Raw genomic sequence first — 22923 nt, 5'->3', positions numbered from 1 at the left:
GTAGAGACTAGGGGACAGATGGAACGGACGCTACATTTCACCCAAACACCCAGGGAGAACAGGCATACCAACTGATTTCAGGAACAGGACAACAGAGAGGAAGAGGAAAGTGGTTGGCCATTTACCACTTCCAATCCGCCAATGCTTCCGGAAAGACAGGAAGACTTTTATCCTAACCATTCCAATATGGAAAGGATAAACTTCCTGTTACGGATTTGCAAGAAGATCCCAGTGTAAATCCGTTTACTTCATGTGATATCTTCGAGGGTCACTGTAAGAAGTATTCAGTGGCTCCCGAATATCGCATGGAGTTATTCAAGTTATGGTTACCTACACACCTAAACCAAAGGTATGAGGTAACGGGGAGGACGCAACCCATGAATGGACAGTTTTATGACAAGGAGGAACGTCTCTCCATACTCATGAGACTGGCAACGGGCCAATGGGACATCACTCCAGATATCCTGTCCAAGTTTAAACCCACTATACATGACGAACCTCTGTATGTATAGTCGGTTTGAAGCAATGTACATAAGGGTTACAAAGGATCACGGTATCGGAATTCCACAGGGTACGATACGTATGTTTGTGCAGCTAGGGAGCCATCCCTCACAGATGCTGCTATGATTATTGAACAGTGCAGACAGGATACACTGCTCAATAAGAAATCTGTCAAAGTGAGGGAGCGTGCGCCTGTACACCATACATCTCAAGATGAACGGGTACAGCACACAAAGGTTAATTCAGCTGTTCGCCCCACGGCCCCACAATGGGAAAGGACAGGAGGCATTCGATGCTTCCTGTGTTTACAATACAGGCACATAAAGAGGAATTGTCCACAATGGCCATGTAATAACCGGACAAATCCTGAGAGAAAGGGCAATAATAACGGTTTTAATTATGCCAAATCAGTGGGGAAATATGTTGACAAAAATCTGGGACATTCACAGGTCCAGACACCAAAACGTGTGGCTGTTGTAAATGTTCTAGCGCGTTCGGTAATGGGTGTGGAATCCCCGAAATCCACACCAAGGGTCCATAGCAAGAACCCACAAGTGGCAGTATGTACCTCACAGGTACCTACTGGGTGGTAAAGATCTGGCGCCAGTATGTCCCATCATACTGGATTCTTCAGAGAGACCCCACATAAAAGCCAAAATCTAAAATCAGGACGCTGAAATTATGCTTGACACTGGTGCGGAAATTTCCATTACCAATGTCAAACATGATTTACATCCCAACAGCCCTCAGTGTGTGGTGATCGGATTTGATCACCAACAAGGAGGGGTGAAGGCCCACAGAATAGAAGAAATAATCATCCAGATTACCAGTTACATGACCCTTAGGATCCCCATGTGGTATTACCGCGGTTCTGAAAACATTATTGGAACCGATGTAATGACACAAAATGGGTGGATCCTAGATCTGGCAAATAGTATTGTATGGAAGAGTCCCAGACAATCTAAGGTGTTTGTCATCCAACGCCAGTTTCTGGGACCACCATTGCCAACAGTAGATAACTCTACTGAAGTACTTGAACACAAATGACCTGAGATCTCGCATAATGCAGACCTTGAGCCTATTGTGTATGAGTACCCTGATCTGTGGGCCCAGGGAAAAAACGATTGTGGCAGACTGATTGGAATTCAAGTGGACATACAAGGTCCCGACCCTCCACCTCAACGCCAATACCGCTTTCCGCCAGAAGCCACCCATTCAATTTTGGACACCGTCCAGGAATTGAAAACTAGGGGGGTGGTCATAGAGGGCAATTCTAAATGCAACAATGCCCTCTGGTCAGTAAAGAAAAAGTACACCAATGCATGGAGGCTCACCATAGACCTCCGGGGCCTTAACAAATACACCCCAATGTCCGCTCCAGTGGTGGCACAGACTCCAGACATCATGGCCAGAATAAGCGGCAAAAGTTGCATATTCTCGACCATAGATGTTGCCAATGGGTTCTTTTCAATTGAACTCACTGAAAACTGTAGGTACAAATTTGCCTTTACAGTGGGGGACAAACAGTACATATTCGGCGTACTCCCCCAAAGGTTCCACATATTTTCACAAGGCATTGGAGGCCGTTCTGAGTGTATTTTCACGGCTGGGATGTCTTCTGCAATACGTGGATGACTCTTGCACTTGCTCTTACACACAGAAACCATAGAAGAACACTTGGTTCTGTTAAAAGAGCTATTGGGACTCCTAGCCAAGTCAGGACTCAAGCCGAGTCCCCATAAGGCAAACTTGGCCAGAACAGAGGTGAGTTTCCTTGTCCAAATTTATTTTGAAGCCAAAGGAATCGTGGCAGCCAGAGTGGAAGCCATGGTAAAGTTACCTAGGCCGAGTACTCTACAGGATTTGAGAAAATTCCTGGGAGTTGCTAATTTCATGAGGGAATTCATAGAAGATTTTGCTGCCAAAGCGAAACCCCTCTATGAACTCCTCAGAGGAGAAGACCCGTCAATCAAAGGTTGGTCTGATGCACAGGAAGAGGCCTTTTCTACTTTGAAAAGGGACCTCTCCTCTGCCCCTGTATTAGCCACTCCCCATCCTGAAGGGGAAATAGCCATACAGGCGCATGCAGGGACGGAGTTTATCTCAGCGGTCCTCCTACAACAGATAGGGTATGATACTAGACCGCTGGGATACTTCTCCAGGTTACTTTCACCCGCTGAACGAGGGTTCCCAGTTACTGAACCTAACAGGAACCGAACATGACTGTGGCCAACCAGACACAAATTTTCAGGACCGATAAACATCCAGAAGACAGAGTCATCTTTGTTGATAGCTCTCGATTTTATATAGACGGGACCTATGTCACAGGTTTTGCTGTGCTGGATGAGACCACAGGTACGCAGAGTCTTGTCAAGTTACCAGGTCACATGTCGGCACAGCGGGCAGAACTGGAGGCAGTCAAGGAAGCTTTGCTTCTTCAACCCCCAGGCAAATTAACTATATATAGCGACAGTTCATATGTAGTTCGTTCTCTCACCCTGCACACATGGAAAAGACGAGGATTTGTAGACAGCCAAAACAAACCTCCGGCTCATTTGTCGGTCCTGAAAGAACTTTGGGAATGGGGCATGGCCCACCCAGCGGAAGCAGCCATCATAAAAATCCCTGCGCATCAGAAAGGGGACGAGCCTTTGACGCTAGGTAACAACAAGGCGGACAAATTGGCCAAACTAGTGGCAGTGTCTGGGATCCTTCGGGAAACTGGCACTGAGCCGCTACCAGCCTACCAGATTGCAGTTTGTACCAACCTGAATAAAGGCCCGGTGTCATTTGAGGAGGAACAAGCCAAAGATCCTTTTCTAATGACACACCTCCCATCTTCACAGCATCCCTGGTCAATACAGCAAGGGATCCTGTGTTACGATACCGGTACACAGCAACTTCCTCTTCCTGTGGTTCCGCAGCATCTGCAAGCAGAGCTAGCCCGATTGAACCACCAAATGTTTGGACACCTTGGCCGGGATAAACTCTCGTCTCTCCTGAGAGACAAATTATACTGGCCAGGAATGTCCAACACAGAAGAGGAAGTTACACACCCTTGCCGGGTATGTGCTCAGGTCAACCCAAGGTCGTTAGCCCTGAAGCCGGTGTTGCAGCGAGTTCCTCCTGCAGATGGTCCGCACTACAAATTGATTTTATAGGACCTTTACCAACAGGAAGTCGTAACTATCGTTACGCACTGGTGGTAGTGGATGTCTTCTCTAAGTGGGTAGAAGCCATCCCCATGGTTAACGATTCGGCTACAACCACTGCCCGTGTTCTCTGGGAACAGGTTCTATCACGATGGGGTATTCCCAGATTGATAGAGTCAGACAGAGAGACCCATTTCACGGGTAAGATAATGAAAGCGCTTTGTGGTCTTTTAGACATAAAGCAAAGGTTTCATGTGCCTTACCACCCTCAGTCTGCATGCATCGTGGAGCGGATGAACCGGACCATTAAGACACAACTTTCTAAAGCGCTACTGGAGAAAGGTTCCTCGTGGGTAACCTCTCTGCCAACCATGCTAATGGGAATCGAAGCTACCGAGGCTACCAGTACTGGTATCACCCCGTTTGAACTAATGACCGGACGTAAAATGCCCCTATGTCTGCCCAATGAACCCCTAGTGTCAGAACCGGTGAAGAACGCCATCACCAGAGAACTGGTTCAACTAAACCTGAAAGAGTTATTGCCTCATGCAGCTATACGGCTGCATAGACCGTATCTACAGGGGGAAACACCGATGCCCTCTGTAGGAGAGCTGGTGATGGTAAAAATCTTCCGTCGGGCCGGCCCCTGGGATGCAAACTGGGAAGGACCCTATCAGGTCCTTGAAGTAATGGGTGACACAATGCTGAAGGTGCAAAGGCCAATGACGTCTAAGAAAAAAATCACGTAGGCGGCAGGGAGTTTTGTGGATCCATATCGACAAGGCCAAAGCCACCCGAGCCTCCCCAACTCAATAACGTGAACTCTCTTAGAGTTGGGTGACTGGAAGGGGGGGTTTGGTGGGTCGAGGGTGGATCCATGAAACTGATTACATTCACATTGAATTGACAGATCACGGGAGGGAGACTCACCAAGGTTACGACTAACCAGAAAAGATATAGAAATCCTCTGAACATGGCACATCTCCAGCTTGGGAGCATGATGATGGCAGGCTCAACCTCTTCGGGGAAGGGCCTGGTAGTTAATAATGATGTGGCCAACATATCTATTTGTAAACCCAGCCTTTTAATGGTGGAATGTTTGGAGGGCAAAATCCTGGAACCATACGAGAACTTTTCCTTTACACCAGGACAGTGGTATCTGTATGGTTTCCAGAGGGAGAGTTTTGTCCAAGGTGCAATTCAACATTATACCCCTGCGGAGAATGTGTCTGCCATACAACATGATTTACATGCCCTGTGCCTCAAGGAATTCTGACATTTTCGGGACTCTGACCCTACTACTATGAGATCTTTAAGATGGGTGTCTAGGGACCCTCACTTGCATCCTTACAAGCAAGTGGAAGCCAACACTACCACCGTGTTGTGTACCAAGGAGGGGGTTCTGAGTCCTGAGGATGTCATGGGGGCAGAGTATAGTGGCTGGTATATACTTAAAGCTACCTTCATAAGGAGGGATAGCCAAGATGGGCTGAGGGTAAGGACATATTTTGACAGACCCATTCCGGTAAACGGTACCCTAAAAGATTATTGTATGTTAAGGGATTCTCAGATGATTATCACTAGGGAATCCAGTTATGTTTAGGGACATGTGTCCACAGATTACATACGAACCAGTATAATGATGCTAAAGTTAAACTGCGGTAACTCTGGCCAGGCCCTATGGAATGACCAGAGTGGTCCGGTACAACTGGAAGGCTTTTTCCGAGCCACCGTTTTAAAAGTATGGACAGATGCCAAGGATCCCAGGTATGCTCAGTTAAAGGGATCGCCATCCATACAGTCTTTTATGGTCACCATCATGAGACACAATTGTGTTCAGGAGGTGACTGGATACTATTTTGTCACCTATGCCCACGCCCACTGGGAACAAGATACCCAGATGGCAACATTGGACACTAATCCCTGGAGTTGGGATTTAGTGTGCAATGGCGTGGATACCCCTACAGTGGATGTATGGTACCCCTATGACTGAGGAATACCGGGGTAGGTATGTGTCTTCCGATTGGAAAGACCCCAGTAGCAGGGATATTAACTTTTACATCAATATAGATGGTTCGTTTAGATGGTCTTTTTGCGAGGCAGTAGATGGAGGGTGCTGGACATTTACACAATGGGTCTATCTGTCTAAATCCAAACCCGTAGGAAAACTAGTGTTACAGGCTGGAGATAATTACCAATGGTATCCGTTCAGAGGTAGAGGGCAAGTTTGTGTAACGGTGGTGAAGATTCCCTATCAAGCGACAGGTCTCCAACCTATAAAAATGCATTCAGACTCTTGCAACGCCCCTATCCATCAATTGGCAGATCCTATAGCCCCTCAACTATCATCCCCATGGAAGATGATCACGGGGACAAAATTTGTCCTATTTACTTGGAGAATTTCTGTAGATGACTTCAGAGTCGATCAGTGGGATCACAGATGTGGGGAGTTTGTGAGAAACCAAATTGACATGATAAGAGGTTGGATAGAGGTGGGGCAAGAGGTAAGAAAGGACGATCTCATACACAGGAATCACAGGGGAAGAAGAGATCTGATAGCCATGGGACTAGGCGGAGGTGCATTGGGAGTGGGCGCCCTGAACACTATGAGGGAGGCCTTACCTGTTAGACACAGAGGGATGTTGGAAGAAAGAGGATGCTATCCTCTGTCAAGGTAGTCAGGATCGGGTGCTAAGACACCAGTGTTGGAGCACCGAGGGGTCCTGTGAGATGAAGGCCAGCCCAATACCCTCCTCCCCTAAATACTTGGGACAGGGATATTGGTGTTGGTACCAAAGGCAAAATAGGTCTTATACAATTTATAGGACTAATTGCACCGAGAGAGAACTCCTCCCTGGAGCATATTGCACCCTTAGTCCCATTCTAGGTTTAGATGTCGCAAAGCTACAAGGAAGGACACCAATCACCCCGGAGAAAAGAGACATCCGCCCTGACGCCCCCTGTGAGACTCCAGAAGATTCCTCTTGGCTTTGGGATAGAACTCAAACATCTCCCGCTAGACTTCAGCCAAGAAGACGAAATACTTCAGAATCTTCGAGAAACAGGCCACCATCCAACTGACGCACGACAAGAACAAAATAACGGCAATCACTACCGCCTTGGACAAAGACTCCAAGGTTTCCTGGTGGGAAAGTCTGTTCGACTACAGTCCAAAGGCAACATCCTTCTTCAACCTATTGATACACCCGGTTATAGTTCTTGTGGTTCTGGTAATCGTCATGTACACAGGACTGTGTCTAATCTACAGGAGGGTCAAGAGACTTGCGGACCAATTAAACCATAACCAGACAGAACTTCACAAAGTTAATCGTAGGAGGCTCAGGACTTAGCTCTAACAAAGTCCTGAAGCCAGAGATTGTATGGACATACTGTTTCCTATGAGGGTTCAGGATGAAAATCCAAAAGCCATCCTGTGACCTCATAGTATTGTGTGTATGTATATATTATATTGTAGTAGGTTTTCCTATAAGGGTTCAGGATGAACATCCAAAGCCATCCTGTGACCTCATAGTATTGTGTGTATGTATATATTGTATTGCAGTAGATTTTCGTATGAGGGTTCAGGATGTACTCCTAGGCCACCCTGCGACCTCATAATATTGTGTATAGATATATATTGGTTAGTTGCACACGAGTGTCTTGTGTACCCATGGACACTCTAGGTGCAAGTGTGTAACATCCATACTACAATATGGCTGGATGCACACTTGCATCCTATAGTCATTTGCCATTGACACGGGGTTCTGTTACCTACCGGCTTCTTTGAAGGTGTAGAGAGATAGGCCAGGTTGCATGAGTCTCTATGGGTACACACTAAATTGAATTGGGCTGTATTGGGAGGGATGTGACTTGTTTGTGTGAGTGGGGAAGAGTAGATTCCCTAGGGACAGGGCCCTCATTTACTAAGGTATTTGCAACTTTAACATCGACAATGGTGACTTTTTGTAAGGGTTGGACTGAATGGTGGTAGTACGGGGTTCTTTCCCGCAGTTAGAATTTAGGTAGTATGACATCACCTCTTACCAGAAATTCTGACCTGCCTTGTGAAAACCTACGTATCTGTCCATGGGAGAACCTCTCCAACAACCGAGTCTTCAATCAAGATGAAAGTCGCACGTGTGTTAAAAGGCCAGCCTACGGCCGTCTGCACCCCAGAAGGAGGTGTTACATGGATTAAGGGTAAAGTCATTCCAGAATCATTGAGAGTGACTGGCACCGAAAGACTGGCATTGACATTGGGGCTGACGGACGCCAAAAGAACAACACTGGCAAAGAGAAAGAAAGAAGGACCAAGGGATACAAGCACTAAAAAAACAGTTAAGGACTCACAGATATTTCCCTGAGGAACAAGTAGAATTCATAGCAGAGGGGGTAAATTTTATTCTAACCCACAATTACTTTGCGTATAATCTCGACTACTACCTCCAGATCAGAGGGACTGCTATGGGTACCAGGTTTGCCCCCAGATATGCTATTTTATCCATTGCACAATGAGAATGTGAGAGAATTCTACCCAAGCCTGGTACTCTGGCATATATTCATTGACGACATCCTGTTTATCTGGAGGCGTACTAGAGAAGAGTTAGATATATTCATAGAGGGAATCAATACCAACACATACAATCTAAAATTATCAGCGAATGTAAGTACAGAACAGATAGAATTCCTAGATTTACAGATTAAAGCACAGAATGAGCACTTAACATGTAGTACGTATCAAAAATCTGTGTCCCGGAACAGCTATATCCTTTTCTCAAGCTGCCATCTGCCAAGGTGGTTGTTAGAAGTCCCAACAGGACAATTTAGAAGGATAAAAAGGAACTGTACAGAGCAAGAAGATTTTGAGAGGGAATCTATATCTATGAAAAAACAGTTTTTAGATAAAGAATACCCTACCAACATATTAGAGAAATCACTAATGAAGATGCAGAGAGAGACCTTCTTTGAGAAAAAAAAATAAATAAATACAGGGGAGAGGAAGATAAACTACGAATGATACTGCCTTTTAATAAATAATATAAAAAAATAGAAGGAATTGTGAAGAAACATTGGCACCATCTACTTGGGGATAGGCTAATAGGCCCTATGGTGAGTGAAGGCCCCTTGATAACTTACACAAGGGCTCAAAACCTATCCCTAAAGGTAGCACCATAAATTAAAAATAAAGTAAAAAATCCAGCTATACAGAACTGGCTGAACTTGAATGGCTTCTATATTTGTGGGAGGTGCGGTGTTTGCAAACTTACGGCATTCCCCCAAAAAACTATAGAAATCAAATCATGTGTGAACCCCTTTGTATGGAAAATAAAAGACTTCTTGACCTGCAGTTCAAAAAACATCTTATATATAATGGAATGCCAATGCAAAAAACTATATATTGGAAGAACAAAACGCTCTCTTAAGAAAAGGTTGGCAGAGCATATAACTAAAATTAAGAACGGGTATGAGAAGCATTCTCTTTCATTACATTACAAACAACATCATAATAAAAATACTGGAGGTATGGTCTTCGCAGCCTTCAAAAAAAAATAGATGTGCATTGGAGAGGAGGAGACCATATCGCCAGGATGTCATGTCAGGAATCCAGATGGATTTTTGATTTTGAAACACTTCTTCCACATGGTCTCAACTCGGACTTCAAGCTATTCGGTTTTGTCTAAATATGGGGGTGGGTGCCTTTCTCTGATGAGACATCCTGAGTCTGGCTGTTTATCAGCACAAGGATGTCCCCTCGGTGGGAGGCTCCCTCCCCCTACACAACAGTAGAACATACAATATTACTAATAAATATAGAAGATCAAATATGCAATAAAAACGCAACAGCGATTTCTGATCCAAAGAATATTTCGGGTATCCCTATATGTTAGGATTCCCCTCTATTTAACAGTAGAACAGAAAATATATATCTGGGAATGTAGTGAAACAAAAATGCATCAAAAACGCAAGAGAAACGCAGATGCGTTTTTTGGTTCCTCTGTACCTTAGACATCTCCCTAGAGTCTAGGGGCATAAGAAACTCTATGAATATAAATATGGAAAAAATGGCAACACTAATAAATGAAAACATCAATGCCTGAGTGTGTAGAGTTTAACCTCAATATAAAGATCACCCAGGAGGAAATCAACTAGGGGATGTATCCTCTATATCAGGGATGCCCAACCTGCGGCCCTCCAGCTGTTGTAAAACTACAACTCCCACCATGCCCTTCTGTATGCTGAAAGCTGTCGGCTGCCCGGGAATGATGGGAGTTGCAGTTTTGCAACAGCTGGAGAGCCGCAGGTTGAGCATGCCTGCTCTATATAGAGGAACTATTGCAAGGAATAAATGAACAGAAATGAAAAGAGAATAAAGAAAGCCAAAGAATGGATAGAAAAGGAGGATGAAATGAATGAAACATGAATTTCAATTAAAGTGCACAAAAACCGCAGGTGCGTTTTTTAGCCTCTTTTGCTCCTTTCTGCCTTTGCTTCTCTCCATCTTTGTCCGTTTGTAAATTAACCACACAATGGATAAGAAAAAGATGGAGTAAATATCGCAACTGACTACAGTAATAACGCAGATGCAACTTTATACTTTTTTCTTGTTCCCTGGAATTTTTTTCCTACCAAATGCAATAAGTCCCTCAATATACACTAGGAGAGGATGTTTTAACCATTAAATGGGATAATGTTATAATATGTAATAAATATAAATGTATTGCAAATCAAATGCCTCAAAACGCGTCTGGCTGTTTCGGAGAGAAAGACTACCCACCTAAAATCTTATAGAGACTATCTAACATCACCATCCCTACTGTCTTTTACCATAAAGACTGAATCTATATCCATTGGAGCGCAAGCGGTATCATCTGACCTGCTCTACCATGTGACAATGCTAAAGCTGCTGAGATGTTGATATTCGGGCAAGGCAAGGCCTTGTGACCTCAGAGCAAGATCACGCGAGACGCTGAGAAACACGAGTAACACAGTCTGGAGTGACTGCAACGCACCACTGAGGCCTGGCAGATATCCTACGTTGTACTTGGCAACAGGTATCGAGAGAAAACCTCCTGGAAGCTACACCACTGCCTGCAATAAGCATACTTTACGTGGGACGCCACGACAGTCGCAGCACAACCGGCAAAACTCCACAAAACCGTGAGTAAAACCCAATGCAGAGTTAGTGTATATGCAGACAGAGGTATTTGATACACCAACTATCTAACTAAAAGAAACACAAATGACTACATCAAAAGATTTTATCTGACTATTCTGAAGTTTGTTCATTACCTTCTCCCTTAAACTCTAAATACCGCCGACTGTGACAAACAGTTGGGCGATTAGACTTGCTGGATGAACAATTCAATACGGCTATACAGAGTTATAGGAAGCAACAATTAAATTGAAGAATTTACTAGGACTTCATTCCTCTAGGATCCTATATATAATTCTATGTTTTTAGTTCATCATGTATTGTTTTAATCGATTTTATAAGTATTACTTTAAGTATCATACAGCATGCGATATGTTTAATAACGATTTTATATGATATAATACACAATTTTGGTCTGAATAAAATATATTGTCTTTACAAACTCTTCATGTGCAGCTGATTGTAGGTGTGCCCTACCATCTTTTAATATGATATGGTATATACACTAAATATGTTTCTTATGTAAAAGGATAAAGCTTTTAACTAATTATATAACATAGGGAAACTGGTTACATCTGCAAACAAAATACCAAAGAATTTAAAGTATGAATAAATGTGTAAAAATGATTATTTTTACACATGTATTCATACTTTAAATGCTTTGGTATTTTGTTTGCAGATGTAAACAGTTTGCCTGTTATATAATTAGTTAAAAGCTTTATCCTTTTACATAAGAAACATATTTAGTGTATATACCATATCATATTAAAAGATGGTAGGGCACACCTACAATCAGCTGCACATGAAGAGTTTGTATAGACAATATATTTTATTCAGACCAAAATTGTGTATTATATCATATAAAATCGTTATTAAACATATAATTAAACTGATATTACTAGTTAAAAGGTTTACACTGAAGATTTCAAAAGGTTTATATTGAAGATTCAAACAAATGTGTTTTTATTATATACCACATTGTGTTATGAGTAACTAAAAGAAAGTTATAAATGTTACCGGTTTATCACATGACATAGGCCATCCAAGACAATTGCAAAATATTGATTGCCATTGTTTATTTAATCCCTTCAGTACCAAGCCACTTTTCACCTTGAGTCCAAAATCAATTTTTGCAATGTTGTAATAACTATGGAACACTTTTACTTATCCAAGAAATTCTGAGACTGTTTTCTGTTGACATATTGTACTTCAAGTAAGTGGTAAATTTGAGTGAATGTTGCACCTTTATTTATAAAAAAAAAAATCTAAAACGTACAGGAAATTTGGAAACATTTGCAATTTTTTACATTTGAATTTAGAATGTCTCTGCTTTTAAAGCAGATAGTAATAACTCATAAAACAGCTATTACTGTACATTTCCCAATGGGTACTTTATGTTGGCACCACTTTGAAAATGTCAACAATGTTAAGAATTGCTTCTAAAATTTGAAGCCTTCTAAAGTCCTATAAAATTTCCAAAACCCACCTTTTTTTTTAAGGAATGGTTCAGTTATGAAGTTGCTTTGTGTGACTTACATAGTAGAAACCACACATAAATTACCCCATTTTAGCCCATCAAGTTATTCAAAACTGATTTTACAAACTTTGTCAAGCCTTTAGGTGTTCCACAAGAATAAAAGGCAAATGGAGGTGAAATTTTAAAATTGTAACACAGCAATGGTTCACAGCCAAATAAGAACTCAATATTTATTACCCTGATTCTGTAGTCTACAGAAACACCACATATTTGGTTGGTTGGTTGTTTGTAAACTGCTGTATGGGCACATGGCAGGGTACAGAAGGGAAGGAGCAACATATGGTTTTTGGAGAGCATAGGTCACTGGAATAATTTTAAGTCATAACGCTTTAGAAGACCCCCCTGATACAACTCTACAGTAGAAACTCCGAAAATGTAATCCCGTTTTAGAAACTACAGGATGAAGTGACAATTTTATTGGCACTATTTTGGAGTACATATGATTTTTGATTGCTCAATTTTATGTTTTTTGTGAGACAAAAATGGCTGTTCTGGCACAGTTTTTATTTAACATTTTATAGGGTTCACCTGACAGGATAGGTCATGTGTTATTTTTATAAAGCTGGTCATTACGGAGGCAACAATACCAAATATGTGTATTTTCATAGTTTTAAATGAGGGCTCTTTTTTGGAGGACGAATTGAGGATTTAATTGTTACCATTTTTGATCACTCACTATTACGCTTAGTGACAAAACAAATGACTATTTAGACTTTTCTTTTTTTTTTTTTTTTTTTTTTTAACTGTTCGCCTTAGGCCTCATGCACACGACCGTTTTTTGGGTCCGCATCCGAGCCACAGTTTTTGTGGCTCTGGTGCGGACCCATTAACTTCAATGGGGCCACAAAAGATGCGGACAGCACTCCGTGTGCTGTCCGCATCCTTTGCTCTGTTCCGTGGCCCCGCAAAAAAAATATAGCATGTCCTAAAACGGACAAGAATAGGCATTTCTACAATGTCCCGCCCGTTCCATTCCGCAAATTGCAGAAGACACATGGGCAGCTTCCGTTTTTTGCAGATCCGCGGTTTGCGGACCGCAAAAAGCAGAACAGTCGTGTGCATGAGGCCTTACAGGGTAGTTCACATGCTATTTCGACAGAGCCAGTTGTAACGGACATGGCAATACTCAACATTATTTTATTTGCAATATTACACAAAGGCAAAAAATCCTGTTTTTGTGTCACCATTTTCTGAGTGCCGTATTTTCTTTATTTTTCTGCCAATCATTTGGTGTGTGGGGTTATTTTTTGCATGATGATTTGAGGTTTTTATTGGTACCATTTTGGGGTACATATTACTTTTTGATTGCTCGCTATTATGCTTTTTGTAAGGCATGGTGAAAATTTTTTTACACACTTTCTTTTATGGCGTTCATCTGACAGGATAGATCATATGATATTTTTATATAGTCGGTCGTTACGGACACGGCGATACCTAATGTCTAATTTATTTATTTTTCAAAATCGTTGGTACCATTTTGGGGTACATAGTACTTTTATTTTTACCGCGTTCACCTGACAAGATAGATCATATGCTATTTTGATAGAGCCGGTTGTAACGGATGCAGCAATACATACTATATCTATTATATATATTTTTTCCCAAAGCTTGATTATTGTAAAGTGTAGTTTTAGTTTTACACTGACTCATCGCCTATGAGACCCAGCCTCGGGCTGGGCCATATAGGCCTCCGGAGCTGCTTGGCCCCATGGGCTTTGTTTAGCTTGGAGTTGCCATGGAACCATCGGGACCCGCCATCACAGCACAGAGACCTGATGGTGTGAGAGGGAACCCGCTTCCTCTGTGAACCTTCTATATGCCACGGTCAGCTTTGGCCACGGCATATGAAGGGTTAATTTGCCAGCATCTCTGTTTTCACCAATGCTGGCGGATACAGCAGGGTCCCAGCTGTCAGTAACAACTGGGCCCCTGTCGCTGAACAAGACTGTGCTGTGTGGGGGTCAGGGATAACAACAGGACAAGAATGCTCATCCTAATGCGGGATATACCTGCTGTTTAGGATGAGTTTTCTCATCCTGGGTCGTTAAGGGGTCAAAGAGGAACTGCCACCACAAAATGCAATGCAAACTGAAAGCACCACATTATAGAGAAAAAGCTGAGCAGATTGATATATTTTTGTGGAAAAAGATTCAGTAAAACTTGTAATTTATACATTTACATCTTAGGTATTCACAGGGCTACAAAAAAAAAAAACTATCAGTACAAAGAGTTATCAATGATAGACAGCATTCTTTGCGTTAGCGTACATACAAAAATAGCTGTCAGTCATTCATAGCACCTCCTCCCTGTACTAAAGGCTGTTCACAGGGCTGCAAAAAAACTAAAATAATATTTATTTATTTATATAGCGCTACTATATTCCGCTGTGCTTCAGGCATTAGCATCCAACTGTCCCCAATGAGGCTCACAATTTAAGTTCCCTACCAGTATGTCTTTGGAGTGTGGGAGGAAACCGGAGTACCCGGAGGAAACCCACACAAACACAGGGAGATGTTATCCTTGGTCGGATTCGAACCTGGGACTCCAGCGCTGCAAGGCACCAGTGCTATCCACTGAGCCACTATAATGTATAAATTACAGGTTTTACTGAATATTATATACACACACAAACTGTGTATATATTTATATTCATACTCTGTCTATATAAAGTTAGGGATATTTGGCTGGTGGGTGAAATTTTAGGATGAACCTAAAATGCACTCTAACCTTTACAAGTGAACTTAATGTGAGCTTCTCTAAACCTTTAAATGCACGTGACCAATTGTTCAATGTTTCAGTACTTTTTGCACAACTTGCTGTTCTCTAATAAGGAACTTAACGGCAAAATTCACAGGTGTTTGATCCATGAATATGCCAATAAATTTCCTGGTTCAATTAGAATTGATTTTTAAACAATCCGTCTCATCATGCTGTTCACATTTTGACATCATGAGAGCAAGACAACTGTCATGCCCTGCTCAGGCTACGTGCGGAGGTCTGCCAGATTAGCAGCATGTGTCTAGTCTTTTGTTTTGGAGTCGAGCTAGATCCGCCTCCCATCAGGTGCACTAGGTGGGGTTGTTGGTTTGAATTACACCCACTCCCAGTGTTCCGTGCGGGTTATAGCTTCTCTCTGGCTCTGTGGAAGTAAGGAAGGAAGGATTGGCTTTTCCTGCTGAGAAAAGATAAGTTGGTTGTTGCTTTCTTGTTGTTTGCTGTCTAGGCTGTTAGAGAGATGCCTGTCCCCTCCAGGTTCTGAGGGAGCAGGCTGGCTCTATTCCCCTTCACCATCTTAGGGATTTTAGGGTATTTGCAGCCCAGGCACGAGGACACGTTATTCCCACATTAAGGGTCTGAACGTGGGCATAGCAGTATAGGGAGAGCTGGTAGGGAAGTGTCAGGAGGTGACCCTGTTCCCCAACTTTTTGCCTAGATACTTGTTTGTTTATTTTTCTGTGTATCTGATATCCTGTCCGCCGTGACAACGACTCCTAGAAATTGTACCTGCGAGGTAAAATGCAAGGCTTCAAGCAGAATGTTCTCAGACAAAAGAGGCCACTGAGCTTAGAGTTCCATCAGGAGGTTGTAACAGATACAGAGAGACTGAAAGAGTCACGGAAATGCCAGATCCCACACTGATAACCACTTCATTGTGAACAATGCCCTGCGGAACAGGATGTTGAATGCCACACAACTACTGACACATCTGAAGGTAGATGACAGGCACCCAAGTATCAAGGCAGACCATTTGAAATGTTTAAATCAATGTAGTTTGCGTGCTTGACCTGGCCACAGCACTTAGCACAGGCGCCATCGTCTTGCATGGGCCAGGGAGCATCTATGCTGGACGAGGGATCAGTGGGCCTCAGTGCTGTCCACTAATGAAAGTCGATTCACACCGAGCAGAATTGATGGCCGCCAACGATGTTGGAGACGTCAAGGAGAGCGCTATGCATCAGCCACTGTTGTCACCAGACGAGCCTTTGGTGGTGGTGTTAGTGCAGGGCAGGTATGTCTAGTCAATACAGAACTGCCCTACATTTTGTGAATGGTACAGTGACAAGCCCATAATACTTGAATAACCTCACTAACCCCATCGCTGCCAGTGCTGTACATGTACGGCACTGGAGCAATGGGAAAACAGAGATCGGCGGCTAATGACTGCAATCGGCAATAATGCCGATTGCAGTCATTAAAGACTTTAGATGCCGTGATCAAGTGTGATGCACACGGGCATCATTTTTTTTTTTTGCGGATCCGTGTTTTGCGGACCACAAATACATACGGTCATGTACATGAGCCATTAGTCGTATCTACTAGCATTGTGACCCCACTCAGGGGCAGATTGGGAACTCAAAGTGACCCTGGAAAAAAGTATAAAAGTGGCCCCATGTTGTAGGCAGGACCAAAATGGTAGAAGTCAGGGCCACACCAAGTGGGCGGGGTTGGCAAACTATTAGGCGTGGTAAACACAGCATACCTCCTAAATTTAGAAAAACCAAAGGAGGGATAATAGCTGGAGTTTGCTTAGTGGGCCACAGCAAATTTATTTCCACTAAGCCATACCTCCAACTCATCTCAATGCTCTATGTATGCCCAATTCCACCCAGTGTCACACAGTAGTTATGCCTTCACACAATAATGAGGCCGCCTGTTGTGTTAATAATTTTTTTTTTTTTATATATACTACTAAGTCTGTTGTGACGTCTATCCAGATGCTGAGGGTCAAAAGACCTGACGGCAGGTGGTACTGGCGGCCTATTGTTAGGAGTATGGCTGGTAGCATGATAATGAGATTGCAGCAAAGCCGCTGGCGACATTTACATTATATGTGACTGATATCAGCCACTCCATTTATAATGCTCCCCAGAGATATAAACTTCATATGTGACATATCAGCCGCTTCTCTTATAATGCTCCAGCACTGATATAACCTCCAGAGACATTATAAGACATTATAAATGACTGATATCATCTGCCCCTCTTATAATGCTCCAGAACAAATATCTCCAGAGACATTTAAATAATGTGACTGATATCAGCTGCCGCTCTTATGCTCCTGCACTGATATAACCTCCAGAAACATTTACATCATATTTGACTGATATCAACTAATCCTCTTATAAAGCTCTAGCACTGATATAACTTCCAGAGACATTTACATAATATTTGAATGATATCAGCTGCTCCTTTTATAATGCTCCCAAGTGACATTAACTTCATATGTGACTGCTATCAGCTGCTCCCCTTATGATGTTCCAGCACGGATATAGCCTCCAGAGACATTATGAGACACTATGAATGACTGATATCATTCGCCCCTCATAACCTCTAGAGACATTTACATCATATGTGACTGATATCAGTTTCTCCTCTGATAATTTTCTAGTATTGGTATAACCTCCAGAGAAATGTAATCATATGTGGTGGAGCTCTGTGGGGGATACGGGGAAGAGCTCTGTTGGGGATCAGGGGCAAGAAAAATTTGGAAAGTTACTAATGAGTGTGGGGGGGGGGGGGGGCAAATAACTTCCGTCATGGGAACACAACAAACCGTAATGGAATGCATTTTGGTGCACTCCATTCCGTTTTGTTCAAATTTGTTCCCAGGGACGATGAATGGGGACAAAACTGAAGCATTTTCTTCTGGTTTTGAGTTCCTCTGACGGATCTCAAAACCAGAAAGGAAAATGTAGAATTGAAAGTAGGATATGGGTGCCAGTGCTGCAGTCTGATAACCTCCTGATAACAGCGAGTGGTGGCAACTATGAGTCGGCCCTTGCAGTCAGGCCCCCCCAGATAGCAAACTAACTGCCTGATGCAGTCCCTGGCTGCGCTGACACTTCAGGAGCTTTCTGCGTGAGCAGTGTGTGACATCGCAAGCCGCCTGCCCTGCTGTGCACTTTCGCTATCACAGCAAGCAGGGCCAGCAGTTTGCAATGTGGCTTACAGGTCTTCTCACTGCCATACAGAACAAAGTGTCAGGCAGCACTTTGTAATGTGTATTGGTGGTGGACTTCTGAAGACCATTAATGTGTGAACAGTGAGGTTGGGTGCCACCGGCCCACTGCATAGTAAAAGGCAGCCACCTCTACTTGAAAACATATCAATATAACGGTGAGTCTTACTTTCAGTTGGAAAATCCTTCCTTCTGAACTCCTTTAAAGAATCTTGTAAATGCAAGTCTTCATTAGTCAAACAATTCAGATTAACTCCTGGAAAGTTGCTTTTAGCTAGCAGAGTTGATAAGCTGTTCTGTGTTGCTAGGTTGAGATGATTATTAGCAGCATGTATTGGAGAACCTGTTGGGAACACATGGCCATATAATGAGAAAAACATTAATGTGATATAATAACACCGTAAGGTTTACAAAGATATTTGTTCTCCTTATAGACAAAGATAATGATGTCCACCCAGGGCAGGGTGTAGAATACATAGAGTAATTTAAAAAAAATATATATCCAGAAAACCATCAACCCATTTAAAAAGAAAAACTAAACATAGGGTACAGACATAGAATATCAATGTAAATTTTTGAAGGTAGTATCCCTTTCACCATTCAAAGCAAATATAATTGCAGTTTCTACAAAAATCAGCATGAATGAGACATTATAGGTACTAGATAGAGATAAATGAATTTCTATAAATTCATTTCAGGACCCATTCACATGAATCTGTTGTCAGATTTGATTTGGGTCAAATAAATTAAACCTGAATTGTCCCAACTGTTCTTAAAAGTTCAGTATGACACTCATCTCCTAGGACTGTGATATCTTTAAAGTCAAGAAAGCATGAGTAAGGTCATTATATATGGCTTTGGAAAAATAGATGATAGCCAGTCAGATTTTTATTTATTTTTAAAAACAGTCCAAATGATCCCTTTTTTGTGTGTTCTACCATTTTGAGATTCGTCTGAAAATTTGCTAGAACTCACATTTTTGGGGAATTTTGTAACAAAATCAATACTCATCTCTCAAACATTGACATCAAGTTGTCCCCAATGGGACTCCACAATCTAAGTTCCCTCTCAGTATGTCCTTGGAGTATGGGAGGAAATTGGAGTTCCCATAGGAAACTCACACAAACAAACTCTATACAGATGTTGTGGCTAACCAATGAGCCACTATGCCACTCCTGAGAATGTCAGACATTTTGACTCCTATTATTAATATACATAATTTTAAGAAGTCAATAACTCCAGAGCACGTTATACATCAAAAAGTGTTTCATTACATAATATTTGTCTCGGTTTGAAAATGTTTAGTGTACTTTTTGTACCATAAACATTTTGAGACAATAAACATCAGCTTCTGGGCCAAATCCTGACAGCTAAAAATCCATTCTTGCATAATCAATGCTTAAAGTTTATCACAATTTCATTTTTTTTGTTTGCCAACCCACTTTTTAAGGATTGACCACAGATTCTAAATGGTAAAATACTCGGTAACACTGACATGGAAAAGGATCTAGGAATTTTAATAAACAGAAAACTAAGCTGCAAAAGACAGTGTCAGGCAGCTGCTGCCAAGGCCAATAAGATAATGGGTTGCATCAGAAGGGGCATAGATGCCTGTGATAAGAACATAGTCCTACCACTTTACAAATCACTAGTCAGACCACACATGGAGTACTGTGTACAGTTCTGGGCTCCTGTAAACAAAGCAGACAGCAGAGCTGGAGAGGGTCCAGAGGAGGGCAACTAAAGGAATAACTGGAATGGCGCAACTACAGTACCCTGAAAGATTATCAAAATTAGGGTTATTCACTTTAGAAAAAAGACGATTGAGGGGAGATCTAATTAACATGTATCAATATATCAGGGGTCAGTACAGAGATCTATCCCATCATCTATTTATCCCCAGGACTGTGACGAGGGGACATCCTCTGTGTCTGGAGGAAAGGTTTGTACACAAACATAGAAAAGGATTCTTTATGGTAAGAGCAGTGAGACTATGGAACTCTCTGCCTGAGGAGGTGGCGATGGTGAGTAAAATAAAGGAATTCAAGAGGGGCCTGGATGTATTTCTGGAGCGCAATAATATTACAGGCTATAGCTACTAGAGAGGGGTCGTTGATCCAGTCTGATTGCCTGATTGGAGTTGGGAAGGAATTTTTTATTCCCCTAAAGTGGGGAAAATTGGCTTCTACCTCACAGTTTTTTTTTTTGTTTTTTTTTTGCCTTCCTCTGGATCAACTTGCAGGATAACAGGCTGAACTGGGTGGACAAATGTCTTTTTTCGACCTTATGTAATATGTTAATAATAATGTGTGAGGCAGTGACATGCCTCATGGTTGTTAGGGGAGATATATGGAAGGATTTGCTGTGTCTTCCCCCAGAATCACCAGGTCTGAAGAAAGACCAGGTGCAGTAATCACCTGGGGATAAAGGAATCCTCAGAGTGAGAGGGGGTGGGGACTTGCACACAGAAGGCTGGAGTGGCTCTGTGTGGTCTGAGCCGGCAGGGCTGAGAGACCACTATCCCCCAAGAGACCCTGGTGTGGGAGCAGCCTGGAGGCTGCTGGAGGTTGGGCTGGGAAAGCCGCATCTCATCACGGGTGTGAACTGTGGTACACTTTAGCACAGTTTGGACCTGAAACCTGGTGTCCTAAAGTCGTATTGGTGAGAATGACCCCCAAATAAGAGGCGATCCCTTACAATTGGTGGAGGATGCGGGCAGTTGTCCATGAGAGAAGGGCAACGGTCGGTTGCTAGGGACAACGCTGAGACTGCAGGTGCTGCTAAAAGCTGTTTTTTGCCGTGTGGCGTTAAAGGAACGGAAGCTTTTTTTTGTCCAGTGGAGCAGGTGCTGCTCATAAGAGTGTGAACTATTTTGCTGTGGTGCAAGTAAAAGTGCAGTGAATTAAAGGGCCGCTAGCCCAGCAAAAGTGGACTTGTGGCTGAAAGCTTTTCCTGCTACCATGGGTCTCGGGGAAGAGTATGTCCGGCAGCTCTGGCGCATACAGCAGGCAGAAGACATGGCCATAGCAATTGGCTACACAAAAAATGAATTGGCGAAATTTGATGCAGAGCGAGAGGCTTTGGAGTCGCAGTTGCAGCTGGCCTTGAGAAATGGGTTCTCAACACTGTATGGAACCTGTACAAAGTTCCAAGAGGTTGGTGGTGTGCCGGGACTATCAGGGGAAAAGCAAAGATATGCCGTTGCCAAGGGCAACCGTCGGGAAGATAAAGAGGTGGAGAGCGGTGCGGTTCTCAGGAGTGCATATCTTCCCTGCGACTGTGTCCGGAGTCCTAGGGAGGAAGCGCGGAGGTGCAGTAAAGCTGTTGCTAGGAGCAACCACAACCTTGATGAGTCCGCGGGAGAGAATGTCACTGCTTTACCAGAATGGTTGATTACAAAGGGTAAGACTGTTCCTGTTATTAACTATGTGACAGTGAGCCGGCGGCAGGGGGCATCTGCTGGGCCGGGAGGTAATAAGTCACACAGAGATAAAACTGTGTCTGAACAGGCGGATAAGCCTGCTGTGATTGCTCCCTCGCAGGAACCTGCAGGGGAGAAGGTTTCTGTGTTTCCTCAGTTGCCCATGACCAAAGCTAGTTTTGGGATGACAAGGATCCGGGATCCCATGCTAGCCTGGGTAAGAGGCAGCACAATATTGAAACCTGAGACTGGTAAAATAATAAAGGTGCTGGACAGTCGTGCGGATATATGGACTATCCACTGATTTTCACTGAGCGTGAGACTCCAGTGAGAACAGAGACTGATGAACTTGATTTGACAGATAAGCTTATGCATGAGGGAGTGTTGGGGTGTAATCTTCCCTTATGCTGGGAGTTGTGGAGTAATGGAGACACTTCTGCAGAGAGTGCAAAAACTCCTGCAGAACCTGTACCTGTCCCTTTAAGTGAGGATCTAAGGGAGCTGCACTTTGACCTGCACGGGGAAAGAATATTGACCATTGGAAACAATGGTGCTGGTCAAATGCAAAGTGATGGTGACAAAAGTGCGGAAATGCATAAGGAAAATGTGATGTCATATGAAATATGTGATAATAATGACATGCCTTTTCCTTTGCAGGCTGTGATTGGGGAAAAAGCTCCCCCTGTTGGTAAACATGTGTCTGATATAAAAGTGTTGATAAAGGTTGAAGAAACACCGCTAGGAGACCCCATTGTAGACAATGTGGCAGGGCTAGAGGGTGTACCACACGGACCAGAGGTGGATGTGCAGTCTCCACAGGTTTCTATGATTAATAAAATGTCCCAGGTGGGGATTGACTCAGGGGTGCCCCTAGAGGCCAGGGTTAATAATGACACGAGCAGTATAAGTGGCCTATGTGCCGTGACAGTTAGCAATTCCGAGAGTGAGGCTACTATGTCAAGACCCAGCAAAACTAAAGTGGTTACTAGTAGCGAGTCTAGCGACCAGATGACAGTTATATCTGACGAGACGAGAGTTCAGTCGGGTGACAGCCTAGTGTCTGAAGCTCATATCCTGACAGTTGTAGATGACCTGACAGGACAGTACAGCTACAAACTTGAAGATGTTTTCGCTCACTCTGCACAGTCCCTAGATACACTAGAGATGGGGCTAGAGGTTCTCGCAGAGCAACTGCAGGAA

General features: G+C 43.1%; 1 protein-coding gene across 5 annotated transcripts in view; it reads right to left on the bottom strand.

Moving 5' to 3' along the window:
* Positions 1-22923, bottom strand: part of SCYL3 (SCY1 like pseudokinase 3) — a 445770-nt gene that overhangs the window by 128028 nt on the left and 294819 nt on the right. For all 5 annotated transcript variants that reach the window (XM_044301161.1, XM_044301165.1, XM_044301163.1 and 2 more), the window contains one exon: positions 18472-18645. In XM_044301161.1, coding sequence (XP_044157096.1) covers positions 18472-18645 — 174 coding nt within the window. The remainder of the gene's footprint in view (positions 1-18471; positions 18646-22923) is intronic.

This window comes from Bufo gargarizans, chromosome 7, assembly GCF_014858855.1.
Source record: "Bufo gargarizans isolate SCDJY-AF-19 chromosome 7, ASM1485885v1, whole genome shotgun sequence".
Lineage (NCBI taxonomy): Eukaryota > Metazoa > Chordata > Amphibia > Anura > Bufonidae > Bufo > Bufo gargarizans.
The sequence above is the reverse complement of the archived record's forward strand: the minus strand, read 5'-3'. Positions and strand labels throughout refer to the sequence as shown.